This window comes from Scomber japonicus, chromosome 10 (assembly GCF_027409825.1).
Source record: "Scomber japonicus isolate fScoJap1 chromosome 10, fScoJap1.pri, whole genome shotgun sequence".
NCBI classification, from domain to species: Eukaryota; Metazoa; Chordata; class Actinopteri; order Scombriformes; family Scombridae; genus Scomber; species Scomber japonicus.
Window position 1 is genome coordinate 15,848,100 of NC_070587.1, and position 21,983 is coordinate 15,870,082.

Here is a 21,983-nt window from a genome sequence, read left to right on the forward strand (position 1 = left end):
GATACATATAGACTTAGCAGTAGTTTTAGCTTTTAACTAAGCACAAGTAATACAGAATGTTAATGTATATGTGTGTGTGTGTCTTTAACAATATGTCTGCTTTAGTAATACTTTAATTCTACTGCCTTTAAGCGAGGAAGTGTACCACTAACATAGTTCCATCATCTTGGACAACACAAATGTAATGTTTAGTAACCCTCTGCTTGTTTTACTCTGAAAAAATGCCAAAGCTACAATCCAAAAGGCAAAATTAGAATGTCATACAATTGTTAAAACACTTTGTGGATTTTTATAGAAACAGAACAGCATTCAGAAGTTGAACCTCTCTGTCAATGGGACAGCAAGGGACTGACTCTGCCCCTACAGACCTCAACAATTGGTGATTGGCCAGGGTGTATCTTCTGGGTGCATCTCTTATATAGAGAAACCATGCTTTTTGAAAGACAATGATATGAGTCTTAAAAATGTAAATGCTAGTCAGAAAATGTGAGTCTGAAGATGTTGAGCTACTAACAATATTTGCTATATAACCATTAGTGAGAACAGTTGGAACAATGGGAGTTTAAACCTCAAAATCTAGAGTCATGAGTTAAGAATCAGAACATTAAGAGGGAGTATTTCGTCCAGATAGGCAGTAGGCCACACTATCTACAAAGAATCTGATCCACAATCATTTTGTAGATCCAATTCCACGAACCACAAGTAAATATTTATCAACAATTAATAGTCAAGATACTCCTCCATTATGATTAAGTGAGAAAAGATATATTAATTTCTGTCTAAATTTGTCCTGAAGTGCTTTTATTCATGGCTGCAGTACTTTTAATAAAGTTGTCCTTCTTTTTGTGTCTTTGAGTCAACGACATTCTTCTACAAAAATGTGCTTTTTGTCATTGTGTCCCATACTAATTTGATCGAGAGGCCTTGTTGTAGTATTTGATTTTCTGACGTCCTGAATAGACTGTTTTCTGAAGCATTTGACACAACCTTGTATTTTTTCTTCTTCTTCTTTTTCTTCAGTTTTCATTTTTTTGTAAAGACCTGAGATGAATAGTGCTGACTATCCTCTCAGCCAAAGCGCTGCAACTGAAGTGGCTCAGGAACCTTGAGATTGTAATTAATTGGTGAACCGCACTAACAGAAAACATGAAAAAAACATAAAAGAGGAAAACTTTGATTGAACTGAGATCTTGATAAACAGAGGTAATACTGTTTGAGCAAGGCAACAGGCTTGGGTTTGAATTAAATAAATACACAGCATTCAGAATAAAAGAGGTCAATGTCAGTGCTTATATGTGTATAGTAGATACTCACAAATATTTACTGTGCATTAACTAAGATCATCATTTCTCAAGTGGGTATATATGGTCAAATTTCATCAGTATGTGTGTCAATAGATGGTGTAGTTCTATCAGCTGAAAATGAAATAGTGAATAATCGTCTTTTCTGACCATTTTCAAGTAATATAAGAACAGGGAGAGAAAGTTGACCTTTCTAATATTTGGGTTAGAATCTACTATATATATAACCAATGTTTGTTCTGTAGGCTTCAGCATTTCCGAGCCTGCATGAACACAGCATCGGGCATTTACAGTGTTTACATTTGGAAAGCCATGTTGCATTTATGTATACATCCAGTGGGGCATCACAATACAATTAGGCATAATGTGTTAATTCCACAATAGGAGATATGTTATGTTGTTACCGAACAGTTTTGGTGTAAAAAGCCTGAATATATCTGTATCGGGTGATATTGTTATCGGAAATTAAAAGATGGACAATATCGGAATATCAGATTTTCTTTCTTTCTTTCTTTTTACTGGCAATCATGTTTTGAGAAAAAATTGAGAAATCTCACAAATTACACACAATAGCAAATCACTAACCACTCTGTCAAATTGTTTAAAATGAATCTGTACCTTCCCTATCACAAAAACACATCAATGGCAATAAAAGGAAATCAACTTTTGATGATTGTAATCAGAATGAACGTACCAGAAGCAAAATAGACACAAAGTAGAATGGAGATAGAGAAGGACAATCATAGATGATTTGTATGGATATTAATCCTGTTGTTTTGTTTAGATTAGGGCCAGCATACGTCTACAGACATGCACACACTCACAGATGGCCACATGTAGAGGTGACATGTTTGCACAAATGCTGCATGGAAGTTTTGGATGTTTGGATGGTTAATAAACAAGTGCTTGTCATCTGTAGTCTGAAAAAACACAGCTTCATATTTTCTCTCTCTCTCCCTCTCTGTCTCTCTGAATAGGTGGGTGAGAGGCAACATGTGTTGGTGACAGAGGAGTCGTTTGATGCCCAGTACTACGTGGCTCATAACAAGTTCTATGAACAGGTAAGATGTTTGTTAAAATACTAGTGTCTTTCTCCCTCAGCACATTTGTAGATAACCACAACTATCCACCACAACAATTAAAAAATCTAATAATAATATATTCAATATATATTAGTGGTGTCACGATTCTCCAAATCCTCCATTCGATTTTATTTAGATTTTAAGGTTACGATTCAATTCTATTCTATTCTCAATCCTCTTTTAGCACAGATGCCTATGCCATTTTTAGACTAATCATGAGTGATATAATCTCCATCAGTTGTTTGTAATGTACCACACTAAGGCCTTATTGTCTAATTAAATAATTCATTAGCAATATAATGTAACCATAACTTGTTTCAGTAGTCAATTGGACATTTACTGTAAACAAAAGAATAATCTAGTGACCCTTTTGTAACTGCAGTGTACACGCTTCATATTAGATGATATTCAAGTTCACAATAAAACAAAACTAAATTAAAACATCCTAATGTCCATATAGCCATCCCTAACTGTATCCTAACTGTAGCATCTCTCACGTCTGCTTGAGGTGACATTGGGGGCGTGGCTACATCTTCAATTTCGAAGGTCGAGATTGTGAGGTCATTTCGATCGATATTTGATTTACAATCAAGATCGTGACACCCTAATATATATATATATATAAACTATCCCAATGATAACACTTTAGTACAGTACAGCTTGTACAGATATTGGTAATGTCTGTCCCCTTTATATTTACTTAATAAGGTTTGTTGAACTTGCATTGGATGAAACCTAAAATACTTTAATTAGCCTATACACTTTATCCACCATCATAAATAAACAATGAAAAAGCATTAAATTCATCTGCATTTGATGAATATTTTTACATATGTGAAGCTAATCTAACCCTTCCTCATTTTCCCACTTAGTAAATCAGATCAGAAGCTTTGCTCTGCATGTCACAGGAGTACTCACAGCAGGTGTCAGAAGCTTAAGCTTGTATTGAATAAAGTAGGTTAGCTGCAATATCACACATACTCACAAATGCACACACACACACACCCTGCGGTGGTCATGAGAGCATTTGGCGGCTGATAGCGGCAGTACTTTTTGCTGCTTTTTTTTTTACTGTACTAACACGAAGGTTAGCCCTAAAGACATGAACATTCCGTCCAACACACACACACACAGCTGTTCACATCGCATGTCTTCAAAGACCCTCTCTCAACCTGTGAAAAATTCACTTTAAAACATCTTCAAATAAATCAATTTCCTCCTGCTTTAACCATCATCAGAAACATGTTTGAAGTTATGCTTTTTATTATCGGCGAGGGCAGGGGATGGTAATAATTTTTCCTCCCTTCCACTTTCCTCTCCTCCCCTCCCCTCCTCCTCCTTTGCACCTCCTTCTGCAGGCTATAAACTTAAGTTACAAGTGTCACTCGGTTCATGTGTGTGCTGTGCTGGTGCGCTCGTTCACATGTGTGCATTTGTACATATGCAGGCATATATGTCATGTGTGTCAGTTGACTGTTCTCAAGAGGAGAGAAACATGTTAACATGTTTGATGTTTTCCCCCACCCCCCCTATTTATTTTTTCTTCTTTTCTTTTTGGACATTAAATACTTGACATGTACCCCTAAATCACACTCTGACTAGAAAAAAAGAGAACATGAAAAAAACTATGTATCAGTATGTTCCTGAATCTGTCCCCCCAAGGGATATATCCCCATATCATGTCTACACCCTTGGGACACACAGACACATACAATACATACACATGCCGCTGCATACATTGTACCTAAGTTGTATTTTTAGAACCTGCTATCATTCTTCCTCACTTGTTTCTCTGCCTGCCGAAATATATCATTCTTAGAACACAATTTTTTAGCATTATAATTTAATCACATATGAAACTTTAAGCTTAAATGTAACTGTATGTCACTCTGGTTGACAGATGTACAATTGATGAAAAGTGTGAGGGAAGGACAAAAAGAAACAATGAAAACTGGAGAAAAGAATATAACGTTGGAGAGTTCAGTTGGGAGGAGTGGCTGGTTTGGGGGAGTGCAGTTAACATACAAAAGAAATGGGAAAGTCAAGGGTCAGGTAAGACGAGAAAAGAGTAGTGGGAGCGAAGAAAATGACAGAAGGAGGTTGAGAGGGGGGTATGTGGGTGAAGAGAAGTGGGGAATAAGGTAGAGAGAGGTGTGAGTGTGAACAAATGGCCTAGTTTCACTTTTACACCATCAGATGGATATCTATCCTGACGGGTATAATAGGCACCCAACCCACCTGTGTGTGTGTGTGTGTGTGTGTGTGTGTGTGTGTGTGTGTGTGTGTGTGTGTCTGTGTGTGTCTGTGTGTGTGCGTGTGTGTATCTGTAAGTGGGTGAGTGAGGAAGTTGTGGAGGGGGTGGTTTCCGATGAAATTGGACATGCTCTTTCATCATTTAATCACCCTGTAATGGGCCTCAAATGACCCTCACCTACACACACACCCACCCACACACACACACGCACTACTACCTCCCCCACCACCCTGCTGTTTTACCTCTCTGCTCCCAGCCTGGCTGCTGGTTGCTTGCACACATTCACACACACACACACACACACACACACACACACACACACACACACATACACGCTCACAGTGGTCAGAGTGTCGAGCAGCAGGTGTGTTGATTAGGCAGGTGTGGCTCTGGCTGTGAGTCTGTCTGGCCTGCTCTCCATCTCCTATCATATTCCACCAGCTGGATAAAAACTGACAGATTAAAACTGAACCAAGCTTACCCCTGCCATCACAGCAGTAACTCTCCCTCCACTAGGTCAGTTCAGTTATTCTTTCCTGCCCAGTCAGAAGTATAGCCCCGCAGAGTGGTGTAATGGTTAGACAGACCACCAGATGATCTTAGTCAGCACGCAGTCTCCCTGCTGAAGTGTACTTGTGCAAGACATTGAATCCTCAGCAAATCTGGGGTTGCTGTTCTGCTGCTGATCCTGGTGTCTGAACTGACAGAAAAAGACAATTTACAGGAACTGTTAGATGATGTCATTATTTTGAACCTATTTCACATTACCTTTACACTTGTTTTAATTTGATTCACAGTTTACAAAGGGGGTGGGAAGTAGTAGTATCAGACAATGTCGGGTTCATGGGGTCATCCTTTGTCTTCCTTGAGAAATAGAATTGATCATGGGTTATTTTTTACAACAAAAACCCAAACTAGTTTTAATAATAAGTTTTAAAAGCTCTTATGACTGTAGTTTTAAGCCAGTAAATTATCCTGACAGCTTAACTCCAGTCATGCTGGAAGTGTTTGCCAAAGGAGGTTGTATCTGATAGGAAGGCGCTAAGAAAATGAGTAAAACCGTACAGCATATATAATCATCAATCTGTCAACTTTGCGGTTAGTTTGAAATGTGTTTTGAAAGGAGACGCATTCGCATATGATCTTTATTTACAGGGGTAAGTCATTAAGAACAAATTCCATTTCACGCTAAGCCGTAATTATAACTCTTTGTTTTCTTTTGCTTCCTGCTGTGATCAGCCCAGATTTATAGTTGCCATGGTGAAATAATAAGACAAACCAGCAAATCCCACTGGTTTATCTCACAGCTGTTGCCGTAGTTTTTGACCTTGAGGGTTTCCATAAATGGAATTGAAAAGGCTCAGCCCTGTGGTTTTTTTAAGCAGGCAGGGACTAGCTAAATAACAATGTGGGGGAGCACAGGGGAAAACAGTTTTCAGCAGTGGTTAATTGAAAATGTAATTGACATATGTGGAGAAACATGCAGAGGGCTGTTTTTATGGTATAATGGATGGTTATATAGGTCTGCCAGTCTGTCTTGTTACAGTCTCAGAAATTGGCTCTCTTTCTCCTTACCTGGTCTCTGTAGTTAAATGTATCAACAGCAGTATTCAAAGAACTTGGTTTTTGGGTTGAAGAACCAAAATGCAGTCACTGAATATACATACTGTGTAGCTTGTGTCATGTTCCTCTAAACAACTTTAGTGTACATGCATTTTCTGCTTCACAACACTACACTTGATTTCAACAAACATAATGCCTTTCTTTATTCTGACGTTTAAAATTTGCGCTGACATATTACATCGTTCCTTGTTTGCAGGTGCTTGTACCCAAGAGGTCAGAATTCAAAGGGAAGATGATTGAAGTGGACATCTACGAGGCAGGAAAACACTTCCTAAAAGGCCGACCAGTAGAAGACAGTAAACCCTTCACTCCATCCATCGCTGCACCACTTGAGAAAGGAGAGGTGTCCGGCCTGATGCAGGTAAACACGCACATTCATATAGATACAGAATGCATGCACAGAGATTCAGATGGTTTTCTCCAAGTCATTGCTGCAGTGGTGAAGGTAATGAAGGTATTCAGGTTAAAAATACTTCACATACAACAAATACAGCATCTTTTACACTAACTCACTTTGTTTTCAGTGGTGGTGTGTATCTGCCTCTCCCATATGATCCAGTACAAATCTAGACACTGTACATGGTCTGATACAAATACAGTAGATCTAATGCAGTTATGCAATATAATGAGATTCAGTTGCAGATATTCATTCATTCACCAAATCAGAAAAGCACAAGAAAAATTACACACTTTGTAACTTTTTTGCCTAGCCCTCATGGAGGATGCATGTTTCTCTGAAATGATGCCCATTGGGTCTTTGGTTTAGTTTCTGGGTCAGTGCCACCCTGGTGCATTTGGTATTTTCAGCATTTCTGTGTGGGCACATGTCCTCAATGAAACAGCTAATGACTTCATGCATCAAGTGGGAAGAATTTGGGGTTTTAGTTACCAGCGCAGGTGTTACCCACCTTATGTTGGATGTTACTATGTATCTTTGGATCAGTGCTCAAGTCACTCACTTACATGAGTAATTAAACTATTTTAAGGAGCAGTGAGACAGAAAGACAGCTATAGCTTATATTGATTTTTGAAGAATATGTCAAGTTTTCATTGTGTAGTCTTACCTAATCAGAACTATAAAAATTGTGCTTACAACAGTCTGTTCAAATCTTTTGCAGTCAGCAATGAAGAAGGTGTGTGAGTGTGTGTGTGTGTGTGTGTGTGTGTGTGTGTGTGTGTGTGTGTGTGCGCGCATGCATCCACATTCTTAATCCACACACGCTTCTGAAGTTTGTGAAAAAGCACCAGAATATCAGGCGTGCGATAAGTAATTTAAGATAAGCTGTAGCTGGCTAAACTGTCCTCTGTCTTCCTCCCCACCTCATACACACACGTACACACACACACACACACACACGTAAACACCATGTTAATGTATCTGTTTCACTGCATGTTATTTTTCACTCTGACTAGCTGTAGCTTATAGCTCAGGACATGGAGCCACAGAGCAGAATATGATACACTTTCTAATTTCACACTCCATCAGCGTTTACTGCCAGACAGAGACATGAAAGACAGAGAGAGGGCGAAAGCGAGAGCAAGAGAGAGACACTGATGAAGAGGAATGTGGAAGGCAAGCAGAGAGAGAGAAAGAAGAGGAATGGATGGCATAGAACGAGATAAAAAGAAAGAATGAGAAAGATAAATAAAATAAAAAAGTTTAGCAATGAGGACTGGACCTTGTAAAAGTAGTTGCCTCATAAAGCCCGTCCAACTGACACACTTGCATTCTTTTCACCCAATAACTTCCTCCGAACCTCACACTCCTTCAATAGACATTCTTACACAACACCCCAGACATTATTTTTTCTTGATGAATTAACACATGCCCTCCTTTGCGCACAGATTTACAAACACATGTCACAGTGGCTGTTGAAAGAGACTGACTCTCTCATTCTGTTATACACACACTTTTCTTGTTCTTTTCATACTGAATATACACTGCCTGGTCTTTATACTTTAAACATCTCTTTCCAGACATTTCCAGATACCAATTTTACCATTTACTGTGTCTAAATGTGTCTCAGCGAGAAACACGGGTGAAGTCATCAGCTCCAACCTCTGACTCTGAAGGCAATGTATTTAGAAAGCTAGAGGCTGAAAGGGCAGAGAAAACGTAGAGTATTTATCCTTCACTGTAAACACTGTAACAGTTTTTTTGCTGTAAGTACTTTGAAAAGTAACAATAGAGGAAAAAGACACATTATCAGTTTGTTCCTCATGCCCAGTATGGACTCACCTGATGTTTTGAGGTTTTCTGCGGGGGTATACAAGTTGTTATGCATATCTGTTAGTGCAGTCAGTGGAGAGCTGGATTGACACTACAACAATTAGAAAAGACCAGCAAAAGAAGGCATAGCAACAGCATTAAAAGTTGACATAGTAATAAAATCAAGGATAGTGGAGCAGGTATAAATAAACACTTTCTAAGCTGTGGTTGACAATGTAAAAGCAATAGAGGTGCTGAGAGTACGACGGTACACATAGAGGCAAACAGACTGAAAAATAGATACCTAACCAAACAGAGGTTTTGATTGGTATATATAAGTATATTGAGTTGTATTTGAATGTGCAAAAATTCATTAATGCTTGTCCCTGCAGTCTGTGGCATATTGGCAATTAACATATTGTTATATTAAGTGATCTCCAGTGATGCTGCTGATGATCTGTAATCCCGGGTCCTTATGACCTGCGTTTCCAGCTCTTAATGACAGCAGAGTGTTACTGGAGCACAGTGCTAATAGATAAGTGACCTAATGGCTTGGAAACACAGCAGTGTCTGCAAGCTACACACACACTTATGTGCATCCGAGCCCTCTGGTCCATGGGATGTCCTTGACAACCGTATCTGTATCCACTGTTATTATTAAGTGAATGGTCCTGATTGAACATACACATGCATACAGTACAATCTCACACTAGCATATCTATGTATCCACACATAACTGAGGATATGGCCTAGTGTGCGCACACACACTGATGGCCAGCCTATACATATTTGAAGACCATCTATTTTCTGAGTCTCTGTGTGAGTCCACCACACACTGAGTTGAATGTGTGTGTGTGTGTGTGTGTGAGATGAATGAGTGATTAGGGAAAGGCAGATAGAGTCTCACCCCCATGTCTTACAGCCGGGTCTATAATTACGGACTTTTGGCAGAGAGCGAGAGAAAAACAGAAGAATAAAGGACCAGGAGGAGAGAGATTATGTGATGAGGTGCGCGATAGTTGGGTTGCAGATAGAAGAACAGACTCTGAGCTCTGTCATTTCATCTAAGATGCAGAGGAGTGTCGTAAAAGAAAGTGATAAAAGGAAAAGAGTGGAAGATAAGTGGGTGATTGGAAAAGCAGAGGAACCCACTAAGGTCTGTAACGTCCATTTGACGAAAGAGGAACAAAGTGAAGATCTGTCATTTCAGAAATGGAAAAAGAGATGATTGCACGCCAGCCAGCATCCATACTGAAGTGTGTGGGAATGCAGCAATATGGCCGGATGGATAGATGGATTTATGGAGAGATGGCACGTAAAAGCTTGGCTGTGGATGGATGGATGGACCTGAAAGTGGCCGATAGATATAGATGCAGGGATGTGAGACATGATGGCTTAGATGCACATAACTGATGGATGAGCAGCTGAATAGATGCATGGATGTTTGAATATATAGACAGGCATAGGAATTGTGGATGGATGAGTAACGATCCAAAGCCACTCTGCTCTTTGTCTGTGTGCTGCCCAAGAATGTTGTGCTGAGTACTGCAGCTTACACAGAAAACAGGTATCTTAAAAGCCAAATCTATGAAGGAGAGGAGCCAAACCCAACATACAAGTCCTAATTTGTTTAATTAGTTTATTAATAGTATTATTAATTACTGCGAGGTTTAGGTTTAATTGTTTAAACTAATTGAAATGTCTAAATGATCTGCTGCATCACCATGTAATGATCTTTACTTTGTATTGCTGAGAGTAACCAAAAGGGTGAGATTAATTCTGGCAAATTTCAGGCCGATTCTTGTTGTCTGACTCAGTGTAGGTATGTCCTTGATGTGGGGATGTTTGTCCTGTGTTCAATTAGGTTTCTTTTCTCAAAAAATATGCTGGTTGGATGAACTAAAGACAATATACTATACCTAGGTGTGTTTTTTTTTGTTTGTTTGTTTTTGTGGACACCCTGTGATGGACTGGCAACCTGCAATGACTTTCTGAGGTATGATGGTCCATGCCCCCTCCCGAGATTGTATAAAAGATGTACCCTTACCAGCAGTAGCACATTTTTCTTTCATTCTCAGTGTCTGTCCTCTTTTATCTCCCATATTTCTCTTCCTCCTTGTTTTGTTTTTCTGTATTTCATCCTGACTTCCCCCATTCCTTTCTCTCACCCTCATTCCTTTTTGCAGTATTACATTCATTTTGCGTTACGTTCCATGAAAGAAAACCAAGGTTTTATAGAGAGAGGCGAGTAGCTAAAAAATGTGCTTTTATTGACATGGATTACATCTCTTCCTTTGTTCGCACCCCACCCACCCCCCCACCCCCCCCCCTCTCTCTCTTTTCTCTCCCCATCTGTCAGCCCTTCATTCACAGAAACAGCACTTTCTGCAGAAGGGCTAGGACAGTAATGAGTCTTTTAGTGGGACACAATGGCAGAGAAAGCACTCAACAGCACGGTGAAGGAAAGAAAAAGAGAAAGTATCTTCACCAGTCCTCATCCTCAGATGAAATTAAATGATAGAAGAGAGAGGGGTGTGTGAGAGAAGCCAAAAAATGAAGCAAAGAATGAAAGAGAGAGCAAGGTAGACAGAGAGATCAGGAGACAAAAAAGCAGCTTGAGTGCCATCCAATAATCAGCTCTTTTCACAGCATACTTTCTCAAGGAGACCGAAAGAATAGGAAAGAGAGGAGAAAACGGCTACGCTTCCTCCACAAGACAGCAAATTGACAGTCCGTATGAAAGACAGAATAGAAAAAAGGAGAGAGCTGGGAAAGACAGGGAGAGAGAGGGAGAGATGAAAACAGGCAGTGAACAATGTCCCTCCATGACCACAAATTGACAGTCTAACGAAGTAGAGGTGAATGAATGAATCTTTTACAAAGTATTACATTTGCTGACCTTTCTTTATCCTTCCTTCCATCTTTCCCTTACTTTATTTATTTCTTTCATAGTGTCTTTGGTTCTTATTTTTTATTTTTTATATAAGCCGTTCTCTTTTATTTGTGTCATGTTTGATTTTTCATTTCTTCTGCTTACATCTTGCTCCTCTGTTCAGTTCAACAAACCTGTTTGTTTATCTGTGTGTGTGTGTGTGTGTGTGCGTGTGTGTGTGCGTGTCAGTGTGAATTGATGGCAAGAGGGAAATATGAAGACACATTGCGTGGATGTGGTCAATTTAGAATGATCTCTTTACATATTACAGGCAGAGTGGGTGGGATTGCTGGTACTTTGCATCATAATGCTTACAGTATATTAACACACTAACATAGAATAGAGGTTCACTGGCAAAGCATATACATATAAACATATATATATATACACACACATACACTAATGCACAGTGTTTTCCACCACCCCCCCCTGGTGTGCCTGGCAGATATACTAGCCGCAGGCTATATGAGACACTGGCTCTACACACACAATCATCATGACAAAACACACACGCGCCCTACACAAACATAAAAACACATAGACATAATACCCATACAGACAAATGTGTATATCACCCCAAACAATTGTAGCAATCCGTGTTGACATGCAACTGTTATGGATTGTTGCCTTGATGTTGCGTTATGCGCTCATGTTGTCATCTGTATTGTCAGGAATAGAACAAATATTTCTCTTTTCTGGCTAGGATACAGTTAATCCTCTCAAATCTATTTTTAAAACTTTTTTTTTTTTAATTTAAAATGTCAAAAGGTTTTGCTTGGCCTTTGCATGACTCTGTTTACTCTAGTAGCAAATAATTAGTTTTTCCTTCAAAACAGCAGGCGTAGCTATTTTAAGTATTTCATTTAGCATGTCAAATTGTATTACATGGCCCGTGCGGTTGTGTATACTTGAAGCCCCAAAGTCACAGTAACAAAAGAATAAATGTTAAACCATCAAAGTATCAGTCATGTCTATTTTCAGTATTCAAACCGAACATAACAAATGGCTTTACACTGCTGCATTGTGTTTTTTGCTTATTTGAAATGGTTTTGAATGCTCCTCCTCCGAGCTTGCTTTTAACCACAGATGGAAGAGGTAAGTAACAAAGCACTCAGCCAGCAACTGTTAGGGAGATATTAATGTGTAGTTATGGAGTAATCATTTTATAAGTGTGTGGTTTTTTTTGGCTTTTTCTTCCATGTTATTGCAAAAAAGACTTTCCTCAGTACAGATCTTGTAAACAAAAGCAAAGTAATTCAGTTCTTGAGCAGATGAGTCACCCAGGACTTCAAATTTTATTTAATCTTACCATCCTCTTACGATCAGAACAACTACAGCTGCAGTTGAGGGGAAATATGTCTTGTTATGGGAATAGTTATTTACCAAGAAGAAATAAGGTCATTTTGGTTCACAACCCATGGTTTATAAACCGGAATCTGTCTCTGAGTTCATGTCAAAATATTACCGAAAGTGATCAGTTCTACAGGATTTGAGTACAATCTTGAGTGTAGTCCTGTTCGAAGTTTCAATAACAGGTCAGGACCAACCTTAGATGACAAGAGCAGCCCTGCTACACTCTCAGAGATACATCATTAGGGTAACAGGTTGAGCAGTGTACAGAAATTGAAATAAATGCCTCCTGTGCTCTTTGGGTGAAAATATATGTGGAAATTTACTGGACATATGAGCAGAGGAGTGGTACGACAGCAGATATGTCTTTGGGGTTACTTATTAGGCATCTAATACTTTAATAAACTCAGAACTTTAACAATCTACCATACACACACACAAATTAGCTAGTCTAGTTTGTATGGCTGTAGCTCAGGAGGTCCACTAATCAGAGGATCTTGAGATTGATCCCCGGCTCCTCCAATCTGCATGTTGAAGTGTCCTTGAGCTAGATACTGAACCCCAAATTGCTAATGGCTGCACCAGTGGTGTGTGTGGTGAGTGAATATTGACTGTACTGTACTGTAAAGCTCTTTGAGTGACCCTAAGATTAGAAGGCGCTATATAAATGCAGTTCATTTACCATTTACCATTACCAGTCATGTAACTCCTCACTGTCAGGACTTCTCAACTTGAGATCCTTTCACTGAAATATGTCCTTTGAACTCTTGGTTCCTATGTTGTTCTCTCGATAGGTGTACGGACATTAGTCACTCTCTTTTCACCAGCAATGTAAGCCCACATGCTTTCTTCTTCTCACTCTGGTGTATTTGTAGCAGACTAGAGTCAGCAAAGGCGTATAGCTGCCCTCCAGAACAACTCCATTGAATGCTGCCAGCCACAGTGGCCAGTCTTCACAAATTCACCTTCATTTGGTCGGTGGACTGCGCATATTATGCAAATTTTACTCACCTATCTGTAATTACTTAATGGCATCCACAGCAATAGGCTAATGAATATCTTCACTCACTCAAACTGAGATAAATGTAATCTGTCACCTACACACACACACAAGGAATACCTGTATGTCCATACATTTCTGTGTAGGAAAGATTTAAAGATGAGGTGATGAAGGACATTTAAGATGATGAGAGAACTGCATGAAGTTCCCCACTGGGCCCCTGTTTCTTCTTTTGCAGTTTATTTTTTTATTGTAATTGTGGATTCTGTCTATTCACTGTTCCCACAAAGACATTTATTTGTATCAAAAATATTACTTGTAGAACCTCTTTTTAATTCCTCTCTTGTACACTGTCCAGTTGTAAATACAACTGCGGCTCATTGTGATTGTCACTGTGGCTTTGTCAAATCACCCGTGACTAAGGAGCCTGTTACACTATCTGTTTACACACGCACATACACGCGCACACACACACACCACCTCTATAGTTTCAGTGCATCTAGAGTGACACTGGCAGCTGGTGAGGATCATGTGAGAAATGTGACCACTGCACATTGTGCTTTCTGGCTCTCGTGATGTGATGTGCTGTGCGTGTCACAGTGTGTATCTTTGTGTGAATATATCAGTGTGTTGGTTTGAGGTCGCACCAGACACCCAGGCTGATTTTTATTTTATGTTTTTTTAAACAATGAATGTTTGGAATAGGAGTTTTTTCTAAGAGACAGAGAGATATTGAAGAATCTTAGACTTTGAAGGAAAAGTATCTAGCTGAGCTCACCAGTCTTGAACCCTGGTGCAGTGATGGATGATTTTCAGGAGGATTATTTTGCTCCATTCTACCTCTGGGAGCAGATAGATCGACATCATCCACCACAGGCTTACACATGTACACACAGACACACTCACTCACTCACACACATATAAATGCCAACTCTCATAGTCTTTCTTTCTCACAGACACATATGCACAGAGTCAGCATGCCGATTAGCAGGTGGTGAACTATCATTGAATGCCACATCTCTAATCTTTCCCTGCCCCCTTTTTCTTCCTGTCCTTCCTTCCCTCATTTCGTCTCAGTTTTCCAGTTCTCTCCTCTCTGCTCTTCCCCTCTCCCTCTCTCCCACTGTGCTGACACGCACCTACTGGCACTTGGATTTTCACTTATCCTCCCTATTAGTAATAGATTTTAGACTGTACTATTCAGTGTTTCTCCTGGCACCCCGTTGTCAAAAGACACCTGCAGAGAGACAGATAAATAGAGGGATAGAGAAGAAGGAAGTACACTCAGCTTGTCAGGGTAGATAAAGATAATGGTTTCGGTGTTCAACTTTTTTTTCTGTTTCATCTGTCCTTTGCTCTTAACCCACTTTTCCTTTTGTCTCAGCTTCCATTAATTGTTTTTATAGTGTCAACTAATCAGGAAAATACATTTCAAAAAGTTGTAAATTATAAATTAAAAAAATATACTTTCTCTTTCTTCCAGTTCATTCATTGTTAATGGAATGAGCCACCTTTAAAAAGCTGGCATAAGGCTCACAGTGTAAGCAACACACATGTATGATTGCTGATGATTGGATTGAAACCCCTGATCACTTTTTTACAGTGACGATGGCTCAATGACAGGTGCAGTAACACATGCACTATGACAGGCATATGGCTACCACCTTGTACTCTAGCAGAAAAGCACCCTTATTATTTTTCAGGTGTCTTTGGCAAAACAAAAAAAAGAGTGTATTGGTTTCACCATTGGGGAGTCCAACTTGTTGTGTGCAGTGATCCTAACGTTAAGCAAATGTGGATGTGTCACCGAGGCCCCTGATACTGATTCTCCTTCAACCTATTGTCTCCTTCTACTTTGAGTAACTTATGGATGTGTCACGTAGGCGTTGTCGGTCATAGTATCCATCATCCATTGTGTGCACAAACAGAGGAAACAATTCAGCGACAACGGTGAGGCAAAGAGTGGGAGGCAAGGTAGCGTTCACAACCATCAGAGAGAACAGGGGAGTGGGATAGTAAAGTAGAGCGCAGACGTTACGCAGCTGCTCACACACGTAGCCATGTGCATGCAACATGTGCAGGCATCCATGGTAACATACTGTACATACAGGTAGGTGTTTGTTCTCCATAAAGTCTGTCATTCTGTTTTATTCATAGTTCAGAGGTTAAAAGTGCAGTAGGTGTGCATAAACAGTTTCCATAATTGCAATTTTAAGTTAATTTCCAAGTTTTTGTCTGATTTTCTACTTGGAACTTTTTAATTCTAAGAGATAGTAAACAAATAGATAACATGCACAGTCTGATATTAGAAAGAGAAAACAGAATGATTTCCTCAAGTTGGAATAAAGTATGGAGAGACAGAAGCTCATCATACAAGATTTGATGGAGAACCTTGAGGGGGTGAGGTGTGAGAATGAAGGAGTTAATCTAGCTAAGGTAAATATGAAAGCCAAATCTCTTACAGTCATCCCTAGTGAACATGATTAAAGGTTATTCTAGAAAGCCACTGATCAATTGCTCAATATCTCCCTGCATAATCTACCTTCGTGGTGATAAGGCATTTTACCAGCTGTCAAACGAAACATACTGGAGCTACCACAAGGTCATCCAGATCGATTTCCACTCCATCCACAGATGTTGGTTCATCTTCCAATTTCTTTAATGCTCAAATTAAAAGGGCCACATCTTGTTGCAGCATTACTTATTTATTTAGCGATCAATCTGCTTCTCAAGTGTCCACTCTCAGAAATTAAGATAAAACTAAATAAATGTGTAATCAAACAGAATGATGATCGATGTGAGAGGGTGGAGGCCATGGAGAGAGATGGAGCTGGTTATCAATATGCGGCGTTACCTGCGGAATTATATTAACACCACACTGCGGTTAGAAACATTTTCAGCTTATTCTCAATGTTGCTCTCTCAACAGCTGCTTTTTGTTTCAGTAAGCGACATCGTACTCTCATGTGCATTGTGTATATTTGCATGGTAGACTATTGGCAACATGCCAAACAGACAAATCCCTCACATTTAGCCCAAAACAATCTTTGCTTTGGGTGCACACTTCAACTCTGAGGTTTTCATATAGGAAGCAGTTTAATATGAAGTTGTTCTTGATATCTTAAATACAGTCTTGCTTTGGCTTTGCTATAACATTGTTAGCTAATTCATTTTATTATGTCTCTCCCAGATTTCATAATTACATCACAGTGCACCTTCTTAACATCAGCCTGATTGAGTAGAAAGCACTCAGTAATAATTGGATCACTACAAAACTGCATTAACTGCTTTACACGGGGATAATAGCATCATTGAAATGCACTCATACTGTATTTATTCATAAGAAAATGGCTGTTTTTATGAATGCTGCCATCCACAATATATCAAAATAAGCACTGTTTCTAAAAGTTGGTATAACGTGTAATTTAAAAATTAAAAGGAAAATAATGGTCTTTGCTCTCCTAAATGATGGCACTATTGAAGTATCTACAGATCTTGGTATAAAGTAGCATCAGTTGATCTAAAATGTACATAATCAGCAGCAACATATCAAATGGCTATTTCATTAAAACTTTAAGGCTGAGTACATTATTATTCAGCAATCAGTGTGTCAAAAATACTTTAGGTATGTCAGATCAGGATTTGCTCCCCCTCTTTTTCCTCTTTCTGCTTACCTTTTGTCTCTTGAACTGTTCTTCTCCCCATTGTTGTCCCCCCATCTTTCACTGTCACCTCCTCTCAGTGGTGGATGTCTTTTTAATGGTCCAACACATTAAGCCGAAACAGAACTCTCTCATTACAGACGTTTCATGTGTTGGATCACTGGCCACTCTGCTGTCAGGCCTTGCTGTTTGATTTGTAACCGTGGTCAGTTGATTTGATCTAAAGATGTTTCCTATTTATGTATTAGGAACATGACTTATGCTATCAGCTGCAGTGATCTCCGTGATGCAGTGTCTGTAAAAACAAGTAACCTGATAATACAGACTGATGACAAATTAAAGGAAAAATTGGTACAGCCTACAGTGAAGGGATCTGGTGGCTGTTTTATGCTGTGGGGGCATTTTGCTGGAATGGTTTGTGTCCACTTGTCCCCTTAGAGGGAAGGGTCACTGCAAATCCAGTTTTTCTGAGTGATCAGTTTTATCCTATGATGAAACATTTCTATCCTGATGGCAGTGGTCTCTTCCAGGATGACAAAGTCCCCATCCATAGGGCACTAGGGGTCACTGAATGGTTTGATGAGTATGAAAATGATGAATCATATACTATGACCTTCACAGTCACCTGACCTAAAACCAGCTGAACACCTAATGATGATTTTGGACCAACGTGTTAGACAGCCCTCTCCACCACCATCATTAAAACACCAAATGAGGGAACATCTTTTGGAAGAATGGCGTTCATCCCTCCAGTAGAGTTCAGAGACTGTAGAATCAATGCTAAGCACACTGAAGCTGTTCTGGCAGCACATGGTAGCCCAACACCTTACTGAGACACTTTATGTTGGTTTTTCTTTTCATTTGTTACTCATCTGTATATTATTCTTGGAAAATCATCACCAGAAGTAATGCAGGAAATGCACCAGTGCATATGTACAATACTAAGAATCATAGCCCTGAAGCAAATAACTAGGAATTGGCTAAAACCATCAAGTCTATCTGTTCAAAGATGGAAAGTAATGATACAGGAAATCTCAGAAATGGAGAGAGTAACACACACAGTAAGAAATGAAGAGACAGAGTATAAAATATGTTGGTTTAAGTAGATGAGATATGAGGCCACCAATTAACTTGTGAAATTACTTAAACTCAGCCTAAGGACAGAGGGAGGTCTTGGGAAAACAAGTGAACATATAAACATACTTAGTGCCTATACATCTTAGGGGAGGAGTAGACACATGCATGCACGTGTGTATAAATTGCAAAAACTAATTGTAAGGACATGGAAATATACTGAACATGGTGTGAAAATATAACTATGTGAAAAGTGTGTTTGCATACATTTGAGGGATATTAAGACAAGAAAAGTTAACATTTTGAATGTATTATTTGGTTGTTGTGAGAGGAAAATCTGGTTTGGAGGCTCACCAAAATGCAAAGTTTCTCCTCTTCTACAGCAGGTGAAAGTATAAGAATCTATTCACATTCAAATGAGCAGGGAGACTTGGCAATGGCACTTATATCAGTAAACATGTACCGTTCCCCAAGTATCATGTCATTATTAGTGTCAGGGGGATAATGGATAGAGATGTTGAAAAACTGTACTTCTCTTAAACAAGTCTAATGTGATTGTCTTTCTGTCATTTTCCCCCACAGGAAAAGATGGCCAACGGTGTCCATGATTCTGCCTCTATGTCATCCTCATCGGTTTTGTTGATGGGGTCTTACAGTCTGGACAGGGAAGTATTGAAGAAGCTGGGAGTCGGGCTCGCATTGGCAGCAGCCTTATTGGCTTTCATTGTGGAGAAACTGTACTGGTAGAGCAACTGTGGACTAGGAGAGGATTGTGAAACAGCAAGATGACAGTGACATCATTGGAGCCTTAACAGTGTGTTTGAAGGGGTTGAATAACGTGACAAAGGATCTCTTGTAACATACTCGACAAGCTCTCATTCATTTTTAATTGAGCCCAAAGAGAAAGAGGAAGTCAGTGACACTAGTCAAGGATGATTTGAATGTTGTCGAGATTTATTCTCTTGTTTTTAGTACAATTATATTTTTACTTTTTAATTAAAGAGCATAGTTCACCACTCTGCAGTTATTTTACTAACAAGGAAGAACTAAATGGGCAATGACAGGTCAGCAGTCCTCGCAGACCTCAGTAAACATTTTTCATACAACATTTTTTGGTATAAATCACATCGTAGATAGTCTGGATTTTGAGTGGAAACTTTCATCAGCAGATTCTGTTTGATATTTCTGTTTCATACCAACATGAACATTTTCTAAGTTTAGGCTGCTAAAGGAATCCCAATGCTTTGGTCTGCTGCTCACTGATGACTGCAGCCTGACATTTCCATATTCACAAATAAATTAGGCACATGTCAATTAGCCGATACTCTTGGAAAACATATTTTAGACTTTCTTATCATCCACCAGAGTAAAGTCAGAGGATAATCAAACTGTCAATCTGCAGTTTCCTGAGTGTCAGAGTGATTCTTGGGTGTTAATGAACTATCCATCTTTTCCCCCCAGCGTTTATGAGCTGCATAGACTTTGAAGTCTGGTGTTTATAGACTTTGCTGTCCTCCCTTTGGCAGTTGTTCTTACTTTATGTGTTATTGTATTATGTGGAGAGCTGTAGCAAAATGTACAATACTCTGATTAAAGGTCATTTATTACTTTAATTTCAAAGTATTTATTTTTGAATGAGAAGCATGGACGGTATATTTTCAGAGCTACTTAATGAACGCATTTGAAGTTGTTTTAAGTTGTTAATCTTTAATTATAGTGGTTGTTCAAAACTTGTTTTTTTTTTTTGTTTGATAAATGTTTTTTTGCCTCATATGTTAATCTCAAGTGGAATTAATTTGTATGACACATCTCATCTTAACTGATTAGTTCCACATACATGGCGACTGGCCGTGTGGATGATGCTGACTGCTGGGATTGATGGTCATTATGTGACTTGTTTTATTTGTATGTGATGAGGTGGTCCAGTGCCAACTTAACAGGCTGTTTCATATTTTCTCTCTTACCTGTAGCGATGTCATGCAGATATCCATCCCTGATATATCTGCTGCCTCCCCAGTACAATGAAAGTTAATGGACTTACATTTGTGGATCTCACAGCTTTGGAAATATGACAGCAATACAAAAAGCAATACCCCCTTTACTCTGGATAATTCACAAAACATAACATCATCTGTTTTTGGTAAATTTGTTAAAGTGTAGAGTGTGTCAGGGTGGTAGCAAAGATCTCAAAACTGGGTAAATAAAACCAAAAATGTTAGCATTGGTGGTCTTCCCTAGAGGTAAATCAGATTTTTTTTTTTTTTCTACAAATCAGGTGAATTGACCCTGTAATATTGTGTTGGTTTGGACTATTTGTGGCATAAGAGTCATTATTGTAAACAGACTATATATTGTTTTTGTTGATTCCCGTTTTCACAACCATCCAAAACATAACACTGTTTAATAAAGGACAAATCAATGTGTCATGAGTGACTCATGAGTATTAATTGATTTATTTATTGAATTTACTGCTTGTGTTTATTCAATAGAATGAGTCCTTCAGAATGAATACAGGAGAGAATCCTGTCTCCTGTCTCTGTACAGCACTCTAATGCTCAGTTATTGTCATGTATACTGTAGTTGCCTGTGTTTGTCTCTAATCTCATTCTGTTTTGAGGTACAACAGTCCCAACATGTGCTCAGAAATCACAGACAGCTTATAATGTATGCCCCAATTTATGTTGCATTGCACTGGCACATGTGTCTCTGTCGGTATGTCTGCATTTTTATTTGTGTGTGTGCGCGCGCCTGCGTGCATGTGTGCACCGTTCCCCAGCCACAAGAGTCTCTTTCAGCTTGTTTGTGAGCTTATTTCTGTGTCAGGTGTGTGTATGTGTGTGTGTATCTGTGTGTGTGTTTGTACATGCACTGCACTTTCTGATGTAGTGTCTGTAAGCTCTGCCAATGCTTAATTTAGCAGAAAGCCAGCATGTGTGCGTCTGTGTATGTGTGTGTGTGTCTGTGTGTCTGTGTGTGGTTCAGGAGTGACAGGGTTCATCACTCTCTCTCATTCAGAAAGCCCTGCTATTAGATATACCACTGTATGTGGCCTACACACCCAAGCTTTGTATTATCTAAGCAAATGATGCATGTCACACATTCTTTCAACACACAGATACATGGATGTACCCTTGCCTTTTCTTACATAGCTAATGCATGTCTCTCACACAGAAACACTGCAACTTTTGTAGTATATGGGCAAATGATGCACGTCAGGAAAACTCGCACACAAACACAGGCACCAAAGCTTTATATTACCCGATCAAATGATGCGTGTCTTACACATAGACACACACACTAGCTTTGTATTATGTGATCAAATGATGCGTGTAGCTATGAAGCTTGTTACATCCATCCAGCAGTGCCCTATATTATTCTCCAGCCATCCATACTGTGTGACAGTTCTTTTGATACTTTGTAAGCACATTTCCTCCCTGTGTATGTCAGTTGCACTGCATTGTTCTCCAATGAAATATGGATGCAAAGACACCCTTTAT

At 39.2% G+C, this 21,983-nt stretch overlaps 1 protein-coding gene across 1 annotated transcript in view; it reads left to right on the forward strand.

Annotated features, from left to right (window-relative positions):
- The window catches only part of cdkal1 (CDK5 regulatory subunit associated protein 1-like 1), a 231,553-nt gene extending 210,640 nt beyond the window's left edge, over window positions 1-20,913 (forward strand). Inside the window, exons 13-15 of the mRNA XM_053326340.1 lie at window positions 2,279-2,362; window positions 6,457-6,621; window positions 19,069-20,913. Of these exons, the coding sequence (XP_053182315.1) occupies window positions 2,279-2,362; window positions 6,457-6,621; window positions 19,069-19,233 (414 nt within the window). The 3' untranslated portion in view covers window positions 19,234-20,913. The remainder of the gene's footprint in view (window positions 1-2,278; window positions 2,363-6,456; window positions 6,622-19,068) is intronic.
- The last annotated feature ends 1,070 nt before the right edge of the window (window positions 20,914-21,983 follow it).